This window comes from Cimex lectularius, unplaced genomic scaffold (assembly GCF_000648675.2).
Source record: "Cimex lectularius strain Harlan isolate CLEC.00 unplaced genomic scaffold, Clec_2.1 scaffold78, whole genome shotgun sequence".
NCBI lineage: Eukaryota > Metazoa > Arthropoda > Insecta > Hemiptera > Cimicidae > Cimex > Cimex lectularius.
The window spans coordinates 1149949-1165731 of NW_019392658.1; the positions used below are offsets into that span (position 1 = coordinate 1149949).

At 34.5% G+C, this 15783-nt stretch overlaps 1 protein-coding gene across 1 annotated transcript in view; it reads right to left on the reverse strand.

The window, feature by feature from the left end:
• Positions 1-1656: 1656 nt before the first annotated feature.
• Positions 1657-15783, reverse strand: part of LOC106663381 (cyclic AMP response element-binding protein A) — a 60738-nt gene continuing 46611 nt past the window's right edge. Inside the window, exons 2-8 of the mRNA XM_014388194.2 lie at positions 6498-6696; positions 6136-6320; positions 5959-6076; positions 4319-4476; positions 4037-4180; positions 3786-3965; positions 1657-2540 (exon numbers count right to left, since the gene is read on the reverse strand). Coding sequence (XP_014243680.1) covers positions 2535-2540; positions 3786-3965; positions 4037-4180; positions 4319-4476; positions 5959-6076; positions 6136-6320; positions 6498-6696 — 990 coding nt within the window. The 3' untranslated portion in view covers positions 1657-2534. The remainder of the gene's footprint in view (positions 2541-3785; positions 3966-4036; positions 4181-4318; positions 4477-5958; positions 6077-6135; positions 6321-6497; positions 6697-15783) is intronic.

The following is a 15783-nucleotide window of genomic DNA, read 5'->3' on the forward strand; positions in this document are numbered from 1 at the left end:
CTCTATTGCATTTTTAAGTTAATGTTATAAAAGTTAACATTTGAAATTTATTAATGTAAATGTTGTATGTACATAATAAAAAACTAACCATTATTTAGTAAAGCTGTTTTTATGATCCATTATATATAAAAAATAAAAGTAATTAAATAAAAAACAAATAAGTAAAAATGCAGGTGAAAAGTTTTAATAAAGGCTGTAATAAGAATAAAAATAAAAGTTGTTGGGCAAAATTATTTACTGCCCAAGCCAAATTTTAAAGACATAATTTAAAAAAATCAAATTATCAATAGCAATTTAATAAATTATATTGAATTATGTAAAATGTTCCCAATGCACACAAAAAATAAATATTTTCTTTTTTCATTTTTATTTTTATTTATTCACATTTATGGGTTTTTCACTGTAGTATACAATATACACTGAGAGGGTAAAACAGTGGCCATCCTTAATATTTTTAATTATCTCGTAAGCAATCCTCCATTGATTTATTATCTTACAACAATTTTGGTTCGTTTTAAAGGTAAATAAAATACGGATAAAATCTTCCACTTGTGCTTACCATTGTATTTTGTAAATAAATTTTTGAATAGTCAATCTCTTCTTTGTTGGTTTTTCTTTAAAGTTATTTTTTAATGTTCTGCTGGTTTGATTTTGTTAAGTTTTGATTTTTGAGTTTCAAATTTGTTTGAGTGATGGTTTGAAATGATAGAGATTTGGCTAGAATCATAGATAGCATTGTTGAAAGATGTAAGAAGTCCAGAGTATGTGGCTAGGGTGCTTAACATTCCCAGAACAACTGTCTAAATGGTCTTCCATCGCTACAAAGATACTTGAGGTTACTCAAGAAGGCATGGATCAGGTCGCCATTATGTCACACCGCAGAGAGATAATGGTTTTTATTGTTTGGAATGTACCCAGAAATCACATCAATTAGTCTGAGCACGATTGGACTAATAAGTGTCTTCATCGAACTTTCCTTGGCCTCCTTGTTTCTCCTGGTGCCCAAACAAGGGGAATTTTGTTGTTTACCCCAATGTCTGATGGTTCTATCCACTCTTGCATGACAACGGATAGACATTAACCCATCCTGACAGAAATTTACTTTTTTAAATTTATCATCAACCTAAAATATTCGTACAATAAGGGTTCAAAAGGATGTGTTATACATCACAAAAATAGACAATTTTCCAAACAAAATTTATATATTTCTGAAGTCAAAGGTTAGCTTTATGTAGAAATTATTCAGACAATTTATCGAATAAAATAAAAATAGTTTCCTTGTTAAGTGATATAAATGTTGAGCATATGCAGTTTGATGTATTGATTAAAAAATATTTTCCAATTTATCAATACTCTATTACAATCATCACAACAATTCCATTTAAAAATGATTAACAATAGCAAAAAAAGGTTTTTAATTATATTATTATTCTACTCTTTGGAGAAAAAAAGATAGTTTTATGCTAATCGCTACATTACACTAACTACTCGATAATATAAATATTTGATTGGTTATTATTTAATATTTGACAGATCAAAATTATTTCAATGATAAAAGGACAATGGAACAAAAACAAAGGCTCGGCCAGTTTCCCTTTACCATCAAAACTTGCGTGAGACAACAAATCACACTAAACAAAAACTCTTTTTTTTTCCTTTTTTTTTTTTTGTACAGTTGGTAACAATCATCTATAATCTATATAATTTACAAAACTTCATAAAAATAAGTAAAAATAAATAGAATTGTGTTACCACATATATAGACATTGTGTAAAATAAAATTTAAAAAAAAAATAATAAAAAGATTTTTGTAAGAACAGTCCATAACTATTCTTTATCTTATTTAGATTACAAGATAAATAATACACTGCAACTATTTTATTTCACATCCAGCTGCTGTTTGATCTTATTTTCTCATAAAAAAACAAACAATATTTTTTTTCCACCACTCTTTTAAAATATTATACTAAGCATACTGCATGATATATAGAAAAATATACACATCTTTAAAAAAAATTCTAGCAATACTAAGTATTTAATATTTGAAAGTCTGTAAAACTATTTGTGGAGCATTGTTTTTAGGGTGTGTAATAAAAACATGAAAACTGAAGAAAAGAAAAAAACAATAAATAAACAACAATAAACTCAAGTAGTACAATTACATTAACACATAAAATCACTCAATTGTACTATCATAGTACCAAGTGCTCTAAATAAACTGAATTATCTTTGAAAATAATAATAATAATACGCAATAGCTAAAATTAAATTAAGTAACATGATTAAAAGTGCTAAACCATTCAATTTGATTTTTTTTCTCTTTAAACATCAAACGTACATAACATAAACATTATATGATTTACATATTGCAACAATCAGTTTAAAACAATACTCAAATTTAAACAATTTGCATTTATGTTTTAAACAAATTACAACTTTTTTTATTTGCTACTTATATGTTTTTTTACCTCATATTAAATTCTTGGCATCATATGATATAGAATGTCTGAGAAAAATCGTTTTTCCAAGCCTCTTCACTTCTGAAAGAAGAAAAAAAAAACATTGTACCAAGTAAGCAGAAAAGTGTGGTTTTTCATTTGTTGATAAAAACGACATTTGTAGGTATGTGCCCTGCATTCGAACCCAACATCCCGACATACTTATAAATGGGCTTTTTTAACCCACCCCTAACCAAACCAAACCTGTACCTAACTTTAACCTAACCCGACTCAACCAGAACTAACCTAGCTTAGCCCGTCCCTAACTGTAACATTAATCTAATATAACATAACCTAACCAATCCCTAACCTTAACATGGCCCTAATCCTACTTAAATTAACACAACCCCCTTCTCCATGATAAAAACTATACAATTTTTTTCTAGATTGAGTAGCGTATGAATATCCAGGGCCACTGGATTCGACCGACAGAGCACCGTAACTGTGGCGGCAACTTATGCCGTTTTTATACTGTTAATCAACATTTCCTTTTCCATAGGCAGATTAGGTCTAGCTTACATTGACTTGGAAAGATGTGAACGCTGAGCAAATGAGTTTCTCAGTTATACTCATAATCACAAGCTTAAGCGTCTAAACAATGTTTTTGTGGCACAAAGTAGAGACATTTTTTGACTGGATTGTTACATTAAATGAAAAATGGATCCTATAGAGTAACACCAGCAGGTCATACTGAATGACCCTGCCCCACTGACATGAAAAACCTAATATTCACCAACAAAAGGTAATGTTTTGTGTTTGATGGAGTATGGCATTGGGCATTACTAACCCCTGATAGCCAGACCATCAACTCAGAAATCTACTCGAGCCAACTGCAACAAGTATTTATTGTCCTGGCCCAGGAACAACCCGCTTTCATGAACAGAAAAAGTATAATTTTTCACCAGGACAACGCGAGTCCTCTACGGCCAGAATGACAAAGGTGATAATGAAGCTTGGTTGGGATTTCCTACTACACCCTACATATTCTCTAACCTGGTCTAACTTTCACCTTTTGTTAGCAAAGGATGACCGAGGTATGATCCTGGACTCCTGAACCCAGGGTAGGTGATTTTCAAGATCTGCCAGTGATTTATTTTAAATAACAAAAGCTGGAATTGCCAGTGGTTTGCGAGAATTGATAGGATCAACTTTTGCACTTATATAAATCAGTAATGTATACTCAATTAATTGTACATGATTTTTCAAAATGAAAAATTTAAGTCATAGGTTGGATTGGAANCTAAATGAGTTTTTATATTTAATTTTTGTAAAATAGTTATAGCATACCTGTGAATTAGCTATTATTGACTTTAGTTTTGCTACTTGACTTAGAAGATTGGTGTTTATATCTTCCAGAGAAGATATTTTCTTTTTATATTCGAAATTTTCTGAAGCAAGCAATTGTACTTTTTTCTCGAGGGTGTCCATGTATTCCTTTTTTTTCCTCCGAGACTCTTGGGCTGAAATCTGCAATTACAATACAATGCATATGTGCTACAATTGTCTGATGGAACTGTGCCAATGAAAAAAATGTTTACTTTATTTTTAATCTTCCTTCGCACTTTTTTCAGCGTCTTTTCCTCAGCTTTGGTGAGTGGAAGTCTAACAGGTATAGGGTATCCTTCAGCCAAAAGAGTCCTCTTTTCTTCTTCTGTTAGAAGTAAAATACCAGTTGACCCTTTCTACACAAAAAAAAAATGAAAGACTAACTATATTAAATTATAGAATATTTAAAACTCTAACCTCCTAATCATCAAACAATTTGTGTAATTTTATCATAATTTAACTATTTTGTACATCAAAATTAGCATATTCCTTACCGGTTGACAGCTAATGAGAGTTGTCTGTATCGGCTGCCTTGATGATACAGTGGAGGCAATGACAAGGCGAGATGCAGTTGATGATGGATGCAATGGTGATACGTTACCCTCGCTATCACTTGAGATAGATGATGGTGGCGTAGGAGGCCAAGGAAATCCTGTATTGTGATTTTAAAATAAGCATTTAAGTGACAAGAAGGTCAACTAGAACTAAATAATAAAATATAATACAAAAAATTATTTTTAAACTTAAAACTCACTTCAAGTTTTCTTTTTTAACACAATTAATTTTTTATATATTCAAAATGTGTTTAATAAGAGGCCCTGTGATTTTAAAGACTGCTGCCATCACTTTTGTCATATTCATAAAACTTCTATGTTGTTTTCCAATATAGCCCATATAGTATTTTGAGGTTAATCCAGTTAACCTTTCTTTTTAAATTGTCCCAAATGAGTTATGCTTTCACTGCAATCTGCACTGTTAACCATCGTCTCAGCAGTGAACAAAACTCTTTTTTCAGACCATTATAGTCTGCAATTGGTGTTTTCTTGCAGTCTATGGTGTTCTTTGGTGAGAAAGAAGCATTTCACAAGTCTTCTTTATCAGTTTGACTTTCTCATCTTCTGACGAAAGTCAGCTCCCCCAAATTCTAGCGATCAAATTATTTTATGGCATTGGGCTTATGGATTGGGATCTAGGAAACTGCCCAGTGAACTGGGAAACCCCTGAACTTTTAATTCCGTCTTGAAACTGAGGAATAATGAATGCTAGTGTGTTTAGCGATGTAATATTTCCCTTCTTCATGGAGTGTGACAATTCTGATTAATCGCAGCTTAAACGGCTCATTACCAGACAAATAAAATTAACAGGGTAATAAAATAAAATGAAATTGCTCTCCAGGGATAACAAAATGTAAAAATGTCTGAAATAGAGATTAAATCATGGAAAACTTTGACCCTTCGTTTGTTGGTAAATAGTTGTTAGTAATGATTATTGATCCCCAATAGGTTAAAAACTAAAAAAAATATCAACGTTTATTTATTTTGATTTTTTTACAGGGACATTTTTACATCTTCAAACCTATTATTGAAATCGACTTGCAATTCTTTTAATTTCTTTGTATTTTTTAAAAATATTTTTCTTATTGGTTTTATTCATGGAAAATGTAAAAATGATTTGTGTTTGTAACAAATCATTACCCTTTCCTTGTAAAGTCAAATTTAAGTGTTTGCAAATGTTCTTGTGAGGAATTAAGTCAGAAAGCCAAGTTTAATTTTCTAATTTTGGATATTGTTTGGTTTTCTTTTGCGAATGTTACGCTAGGAGTTCCAGAAAATGGGTCAAAACACTTTATAAGCTGAAAACAACTGGGATAAATTCACGCCTTTTCAACTCAATATTCCTCGGGGTAATTGAGAAGAAACCCTTCCATTCACGCAAATAAATTACTTATAAACAGCACAAATCATTCACACTATCCCAGAGTACTTGATATTCCTCAGGGTATTTGGGGGATAAGCTCCAAGTTTTAAAAGTTTCCTTTTAAATGTTAAATAATAAGCTTAAACTTTCTTTTCATTGTTACTTTTTGAATGCTTAATTGAGCATGTATATTTTCAAGAGTTTTTCAGCTACATACCTGATGTCGAGGGCTCTGCTTTGCTGGTATTGTTAAGCGTCTGCTTCCTTTTTGTAGTGACATTTGTTTTGGCTTTGATTAAAACAGTCGTTGGTTTTAAAACACTTTTGCTATAAGTCTGAAATAAAATTTCAGTTGAATCAAATTGTTAGAACAAATCTTTCAAAATATTTATACCTTAGGTTCGGGTTTGATTGTAGCATAAACTGTCGGCAGGGTAATTGGCGGGGAAGGGCATTCCGATCGAGGGGATGCAGGATGACTGACAGGTTCTGATTTAACAACGATCATTTCAGAAGGTGAAATCACTCTACCAGATGCTGCTTTCGGTTCAACTGTTGGGAGTATGTCATCTTCCATCTCTATGAAGACAAGGAAACAATACATTTCGATTAAAAATACCGATAACATAATTATAGTTTTTTTTTAACAGTTGGGTCTGTAAAGGTGTGTGATAAAGCATCGCAACAAAATGTGTGTTCAGTACAGTTGATATTTTTATAAAAAAAATTGAAAAATATTTCAATAACCTTCAATACCTTCTTTTATCATGATGCTTCTTGTTTTGAGACTGTCATTTTGATTGAAGAGGCTGCAGTAAGAATGTTCCGATTTAATTGGTGTATCTCCTAAAACTGCATCGCTCATAAGGCGGTCCCTGATTATCACTTGCGATTTTGAGGTGAAATAATTTCCGATGCACCATTCGTCTTCCGTTAGTTTGATCTCAGGCATAGACTGCAGACAAAATTAAGATCAATATTAGTAATTAATAAATTCACTAATTTTGTGGTCCGCTTGACCAATTATAATATATTATAATTAATTAAGGTTTTTAGTTGAGATAAAAAAGGCAATGGCACGAGTGGGATTCGAGCCCACGATCTTTGGCTTAATACGCCGCTGCTCTACCACTTGAGCTATCGTGACCTCGATCCACTCAGACACCAACTTCCCATCTCAACCGCACCTTTTGAATTTTCCCTCCTTTTTGCCCTTTTTCAAATGTCGTGTAATCTATTGGATTCTCGACGACAAATGAAATGGCCACAGAGAGCTTTAGTGAAGTGTACTTCGTTTTAAATCATTAAATTCACTAATTTCGTGGTCCGCTTGACCAATTATAATATATTATAATTAATTAAGGTTTTTAGTGGATCGAGGTCACGATAGCTCAAGTGGTAGAGCAGCGGCGTATCAAGCCGAAGATCGTATGTTCGAATCCCGCTCGTGCCATTGACTTTTTTATCTCAACTAAAAACCTTAATTAATTATAATATATTAGTAATTAAACAAATCCTTACACAGAGATATTTGAAGTGGTGAGATGAATAATAAAGTTATTAACTCTGTTGTCCTTATATGAATTTTATTATACAAGAGTGGAGAAGTAACCCATTAGTAACACTACTATCTTAGCATTATTTATTTTCCTCATTAAGGAGGAACTTTAAGCATCTTGGATGAATGTTAGAAGGATTTGGGGGAGGGGTGGTTAGGGGGAGGGTCCAGGGTTTTATGGAAGTGTATTTATTATAACTTCTTGTGGTTTCGAGGACAAATGAGAAGGTCTGTGTGGTTATGTAGAAGGGAGGTTGGGCAATGGTGCAAAAGATTTTGGACAGAAATGGTTCAACCAAGCATTCCAACCTCTTAATGTTTCTTTGAGTTTCGATCTGTTGTCTTGTGAATAGTTGATATCATCTGCGTGAGGTTCCAAGTTTGTTTTTTGTTGATGTAACACCACAAATAGCAGATGGCATTGATTGCTGGGAGAGAAGAGTTGCAGTAGATAAGGGAGGTGGGGTAAGGTGGAGAGTATAGGTTAGGTTGTTAGGATTTTTATTGAGTCTGACCCCCCAGGGATTGGATTTTTTTTTTTTCAGGCACTGGTTCTTAGTTTGTTGATAGAATGGCGGTATCATCTGCATATGTGTGCATTATGATTGATAGGAATATCTTCAGTAAACTGAATATAAAATAATATAAAATGAAACTAAGTAATCTGCCTTGCCAAACACCCGCTTTGGCACGGTGGATGGGGGAGAAGGACCAATTTGTAAGGTCATTTGTTGATATTAGGTTTCATTGGGGCTGATCTTACATTTCTTGAATCATTCTGACAAACAGGAAATTGCTGAAAGGATGGTGGTATTGTATACTACTGTACAGTCTGCAGTGTACAATGAGGATGGGACCAGGATGCTGCCTTTTCAAACTTTTAAGTGGACAGATAGGGTGTTAGAAGAAGGTAATAAGAGAATGGAATCTTGCCCTTGAGTTTCCAGAGCAAGCCTAAGATCTACAATAGGTCGAAGGCTTGTCTCATGACCAGGAAAGCACCCAAGCAGTATTTCATCTCAAAGGAGGATGCAATGATGTCTACCATTCTGCGGCTCTGGTGAAAGAGAAAGTGTTGCCTGATCCTGAATTGACATCTTGAAATGACTCTGGTGCTTTTAAGGAATGGGAAAGGTATTTCAGGAAGACTTTTTCAAGAATTATGTCAAATATTGTAGCAAATCGATATGGCAATATGATTTAGAGGGGTGCCTATGTTTTTGAGGTTTGGGATTTTTGACAGATTGGGAAGTAGGTAGTTAGGGTCGTTAGGGTGCTGCTGTTATGTCTTTGAGATCGAAGTTGGAGGTGTTATATGGACTCATGGATTGAGATTAGTATTACAAAGGTGAGTAGATGTACAGCTTCATCTATTTGTCAGGGGTTTTGTAGTGAAAGTTCTGTCGATGTAAAATCCAAATTGGTTGCAGGAAGAGGAAAAGAGTCATTAAGTCAAGTTGAAGGGAAAGGTCATTGTTTGCATTTTTGTTATCTGATTCTCCATTTCTTGAACCATTTTTCCAATTATTTGCTAATTTAACTTTCTACTATCTGTAAATTTATTGAATGAGATAATAATTCTCATAAATTTTCCTTTAAAATATAATCTTAGTAATTGTTGTTAGGCAATCATGACTCTTGGTAGTCTCTCCAGCACTGGGTACAGCAGTTCATTGACTTTCACACCGAAAATAATAATCATTAAGAAAAGTTAACCGGTTTTTAACAGAAATTATCCATTTTTATATCGCGAATCACTGTAATTTTTTTAAATCGTTTTTAAAACCAAGCGTTCGCGTAATGAAAGAAAGAATTCGTGATGAACGCCAATCTTGCCAATCATCTTCCACTCGTCTGTTGCACGAACGTGACCAAATGTTTCAAAATTCCACTTTAAAGACAACTAGGGTTTTATGAGAGAGTACTCGTCGTAAAAACCGACTTTTTCACTTCATCAACTATTAAAGTGTGATGTGCCTCGCAACAAATTGAAATTTCAGCCATAGATTCTGGTGAATACATTTGGAAAAGATAGTTGGAAGGAATGAGATTTGGGTAGATTTTGATGGAAATTCTGTTTTATCTGTTGGGTTTTATGATATTTTACGAGGAAATGAGGGGGGTGAAAAACGATGAGCAAGATGTGTACTCAAAGTTAAAATAAATAAACAAAAAATAAAAAAATTATGTATAAACGATAAACTTTCATAGAATTGGGTCAGCTGTATGATTATATCTACAATACAAAGACAGGTTTTCCTCTTATAAATTCTACCGAAAAGACTATATATATTTTTTTTAATTCTTCCATTTTGGTGTATTACAAATTTTCAAAGTTTTTATTTATTGCTTTGAAAATAATAATTTCGACGCGATAAAATGTAATGCAGCGCCTTTAGTATTTATTTATTGCCTTGAAAATAATAATTTCGACGCGTTCAAATCTGGTGCAGCGCCTGTAGTTTTTTAATTTTTTTTTATTTTCCTTACAAGGGTTCGCAACAGCAGAGGTCATATAAACCCTCAGGGTGCCAGTCTTTTTGAAAAAACAAAAAACAACCCATTTGTAAGAATGTCGGGTTCGAATGCAGGACCGCTGGATTCGAACCCGGGACCTTTACCTTACAGTGATGAGCGCCGTGTCAACGCCTAAACCGTTGCGGCCACCGACGCCCCAGTTTTTACTTATTGCCTTGCAAATAATAATTTCGACGCATTAAAATCTAGCGCATCGTCTGTAGTTTTTACTTATTGCCTTGAAAATAATAATTTCGACGCATTAAAATCTAATGCAACGCCTGTAGTTTTTACTTATTGCGTTAAAATAATAATTTCAACGCGTTAAAATCTAGGACAGCTCCTTAAAAGCGTGCTCGTGTTTCAAACAGGATCTTAATGATGAAAGCTCAAATTAGTGGCGTTAATCAATTAAATCATGTGCCTGCATAATTGAAAGGGCCGTCCCTTCATGCTTAAAATCGTTGATACACTATGAGGTTTTGAAGTAGGAGTGATATACACATAGCATTTCTGTCCACCACTAGATCACTTTCTTTTTAAAAATGGGATGAAACTACGGCGTATTGAACGCGTCTGGTCGTGCCGTTTCAATGAAAAGGACCTTTCTTAGCCTAGTCTTTACAAACGAAAATCGGTGTCGTAATCGTTGAGATAAATTTTCAGTTAGACAAATCGACCTCTCTCGATGAAACTTTGTAATTATTTCAACAGCTGAGGAACAGTTTTTGTTTGAATAGCAGAATTTGTCAATAGTACCCTTTCAACAATACGACCATGGTTAATAGTTTAGTTGGAAAACAACTGCAGAATGGATCAAGGATTATTGAAACGTAAACGATTCAGGCGCTATATTATTGGGTTGTCCGGAAAATAATGCAGGATTTTGGTATTAAACAAAAAAAAAGAAACTAGTTACTTTAAAGCAATGTTCTTTAATCAAAATAATTTCCCATACTCTCAATACATTTCTCCCAACGTGTTGGTAACTTATTAATTCCGTCTGAGTAGAATTCAGAATTTTTAGAATTGATAAAGTCAATAAATGCATTTTCCAGTTCCGTTTGATTTTTGAATATTATGTGTTGTAAGTAGTGGTCCAGGTGTCTAAAAAATGGTAGTCAGTAGGCGAGAGGTCCGGAGAGTAGGGTGGGTGAGGCAAAGTTTCATAGCCAAGCTCCAATAATTTTTGTGACGTTACACGTGACACATGTGGTCGAGCGTTGTCATGCAACAAAATGGGCCCTTTCCGATTGACCAAAGAGGGCTTCATTACTGCCAATTTCTGATGCATGGTATTAATTTGGTTACAGTATAATTCAGCATTGATGGTTTCGCCAGGATTTAAGAAGCTGTAGTGTATTAAACCAAATGAAGCCCACCATACCGTAACCATTACCTTTTTTTGATGAGTTGGGGGCTTTGGAGCTTCTCCTTTGTCGAGCCACTGTCCAGAACGTCTAGTGTTATCGTAGAGAATCCACTTTTCGTCACATGTAACAATTCTGGCCAGAAATGGGTCATTTTTGTTTCGACAAAGAAGTGATGCACAAACATCAAAGCGCTGATTTTTTTGGCGATCGTTTAATGAGTGTGGAACCCAATTTTCGAGTTTTTTCACTTTTCCAATCGCCTTGAGGTGGTCAGCGACGGTCGTTTTACTGACTTTGAGTTGCTCTGCAAGTTCTCGAACAGTTGTTTTGGGGTTTTCTTCCACCACTGATCGCAGAACATCATCATTAAGAGAGGAAGGCCTTCCACGACCTTCTTCATCTTCAAGGCTGAAATCTCCCTCCCGAAATTTTTTAAACCACCTTTGCACAGTGCACTCATTAACACAACCCTCGCCCCAGACTTGGTTAATGTTTCTAGCCGTTTGGGCTCCGCTTCGGCCGAGTTTAAACTCGTAAAAGAAAATCGTACGAAATTCTCGCTTTGACATTATAAGGATGACTGAATTATTTCCAAGTAGCGGAATGCTACAGAGGTAAACAAACAATATCATTTGGAAGAGGATTAATAAGTGTTGACATTCATACAAATGAGTAATCCTGTAAACGTAAACAGAATATTTTATATAGATTTTTTTTAATGAAAACTTAAAATCCTGCATTATTTTCCGGACAACCCGATATTTCAAGATAGAGAAAATATTTGATCAAGTGTTATCTTGTGACTACAAACTACTTCCCCTTGGATTTACAAGCCCCATGTAAACAGAAATAATGGAAACAATATTCACTTATCTAAATTTAGAAAATTTTCGAAGCGATTCAACATCAAAACCTTTTTTCAACGAGACCTTAAATTAAATTTTAACAATAGAATAATAATAAGAAGAAAATATTTAAAAAGGTTACACTGACACAAAGATCCTCATAAGATCGGATAGCCAAGCAGCTATTAAAGCTTGTAAAAAAATCTCTCCAAAACCTGGATATCACAATAATCTAGGATATCAATCTTGGGTACCAGTGCACAAAGGAATTTTGGGTAACGAAAAAGCAGACACACTGGCCTTTAATCTGCAAGACCATATATAGGCCCTGAACCTATTCATTGACGACCCCATTTATAGGTAATGCAATGAGGAGTAAGAAAGAGCCACCCACATCATCTTCGAATGGGAAGCAGCCGTTCAATGGAGGCATAACTTGGTATGCAAAGAAAACCCAGGTAAAAGGAATTGCAGCAACTACAGTCAATGACCTAGTACACCTTAAAAGAATGATCGAGTCGATTGCACTGAACCAAGTAACTAGGAAACAATAAGCCAGAAGGCTGCAGTGCTTGAGGAACAAAACTCCCCACTTCCTAGTATCCATGATCATCATCAACGAGATTTTTTCGTCGACCGTTGGCAAGAGACATTCATTTTTAATCATACACTTTCTCAAAAAAGTTCCATGTCAACAATTAACCCAAATTAACTAAATTGATCACTTTATACACATTTTCTATCTAGGCAAGCATTTATCAATCCATTGCTCAGTTCTGACATCACTCCTCTGATTGATTTGTGGTAGTTTCAGGGTGCAATAGTCCCACTAATATTTCTAATGAGTGCATTACCTCATCGATTTACTTTTTTTTTTCAAATTATACGCACATTTATCTATAAATTCTTTGGCTGATTCCTATGTTGGAGTAGGGTAAAAAATTAGTTTTCTTCTTCTTCATAAAGAAGTAATGTTGAATCTACCAATTTAACCTGCCTCGTCTCGGGAAATATATGAAACTCGAGCTTTGTAAAAGCATATTTTCACCTCTTCACGGAAAAACATTAAATCATGGATATGTAACCTAATTTGTCCCTAACCTTATGTCTTATCGCGGATATGCAACTTAAGCCGTTCCTAACACAAACCCTAACTCTACCTAACCTAGCCTTAGGTCTTGTCGTTTACAAGTTGGTTTTTCAAAACGGATTAGGACTATTATTTTATTTATTGAAAATTATTTATTAAAAAAAAAGAATGTACTGTGAGACCAGAAAACGCACAGTATTTCAAAAGGTTAAATAAACAAGATGCATGGAAGAAATTTACCATAATAAATACGAACACCTGCCAAAGAGTGCAAGAAGAAGAACTATCAATCATCTATCAACTAAATCAAAGCATCACTAAAGAAACGAGGATGACTCTGATTCCTGCGAATGTAACCCGTCCCTGATATTTGTTACATGTCAAATGTGATGTTCAGGACAAGAAAGATGTGCGTTGCACCGTCGATCGATGCACAAGCAAGTGGAGGCACATGCAACAAGTGAATTCACTTCTCTGTTTATTCTTTTCAGTTTACCCTAACCCTTCCCTAACCTTAACCTAACTCAAACCGAGCCCTTATCCATGTCAAAATCTATGTCAAACGGACCTTTTTCTTTCTAATATTCAAACATCTGTGATTTTGTCAGTCGTAATTATTATTTTCCATCTTGTATCGAAAGTGTAAATATTTACGAATCTGCGAGCCGAAAAGTAAAGAGGAAATCCTACGACCTTGCCTGATTTCGTGTTCATTCCGTTCTGCGTTCGATTTACTAACGCTGATTTTTATTTTTTAATACATAACAAATAGTAACTAGACAAGAAAAACCTTCCAAACAAATAATAATGTTTTTAATTTTTATTGAATTTTTTCCGAGTTCTTATTATTGAATGTAGTATATATGTATCCTCCTAATAATTTTAGAATTATTATTATAAACATTTTTTCACTTGCAAGTTTTAATCATACGTTAGTAAGGACGTTGGAAAAAAAAAAGTCATGAAAGGAGCTGGTTTCTTCATTACGTTATCTCATCTTTCACGCATTTAATGTCGAAAACATAATTTATTTTTAGGAATCCGATGACGTAACAATTGTACAATACGGCAATCCTTTATAAATAAATATTTTTATAAAAAGCTTAAGAATACAAGAACTATTTAAAAAAAGCTCAATCAAAATACAAAATAGTTCCGAATCCTTTCGATTTTTATCCTTAAATAGTATTAATTCAATATCAACAAGCGTTGCTGACCAAAATGTGAGGTTCGAATTTTAAAGTGTAAATTTACCTTATTTTGTCCAAATTCTAAAAAGAGTAATAATAATCCTTTTGAAATACTATGCCTTTTCGGGTCGGAAAGTAAATCCTTTTTTAAAATAATTTTCAGGAAATAAAATAACGAGCCCCCGATCCCAACCCATTTTGAAAACCCGAATTGTACACGACGAATAAATAGTAACAGTCTTGTGTTCTTGATCTAAGATTAGGGTGGGATGGAGTTAGGGACAGCTAAGGTAAAGTTAGGGTTAGTGATAGGGACGGCTTAACTTGCATATCCACGATTCAAGGCTTTCCATTTGTCGCGTATGCCAGTTGCTTATCGCATTATGAAGGCCTCCGGACCCCAATCCATCTTTCAAAACTTCGTAAACGATGATTTATCGGGTTGTCCGGAAAATAATGCAGGATTTTAAGTTTTCATTAAAAAAAATCTATATAAAATATTCTGTTTACGTTTACAGGATTACTCATTTGTATGAATGTCAACACTTATTAATCCTCTTCCAAATGATATTGTTTGTTTACCTCTGTAGCATTCCGCTACTTGGAAATAATTCAGTCATCCTTATAATGTCAAAGCGAGAATTTCGTACGATTTTCTTTTACGAGTTTAAACTCGGCCGAAGCGGAGCCCAAACGGCTAGAAACATTAACCAAGTCTGGGGCGAGGGTTGTGTTAATGAGTGCACTGTGCAAAGGTGGTTTAAAAAATTTCGGGAGGGAGATTTCAGCCTTGAAGATGAAGAAGGTCGTGGAAGGCCTTCCTCTCTTAATGATGATGTTCTGCGATCAGTGGTGGAAGAAAACCCCAAAACAACTGTTCGAGAACTTGCAGAGCAACTCAAAGTCAGTAAAACGACCGTCGCTGACCACCTCAAGGCGATTGGAAAAGTGAAAAAACTCGAAAATTGGGTTCCACACTCATTAAACGATCGCCAAAAAAATCAGCGCTTTGATGTTTGTGCATCACTTCTTTGTCGAAACAAAAATGACCCATTTCTGGCCAGAATTGTTACATGTGACGAAAAGTGGATTCTCTACGATAACACTAGACGTTCTGGACAGTGGCTCGACAAAGGAGAAGCTCCAATACATTTTCCAAAGCCCCCAACTCATCAAAAAAAGGTAATGGTTACGGTATGGTGGGCTTCATTTGGTTTAATACACTACAGCTTCTTAAATCCTGGCGAAACCATCAATGCTGAATCATACTGTAACCAAATTAATACCATGCATCAGAAATTGGCAGTAATGAAGCCCTCTTTGGTCAATCGGAAAGGGCCCATTTTGTTGCATGACAACGCTCGACCACATGTGTCACGTGTAACGTCACAAAAATTATTGGAGCTTGGCTATGAAACTTTGCCTCACCCACCCTACTCTCCGGACCTCTCGCCTACTGACTACCATTT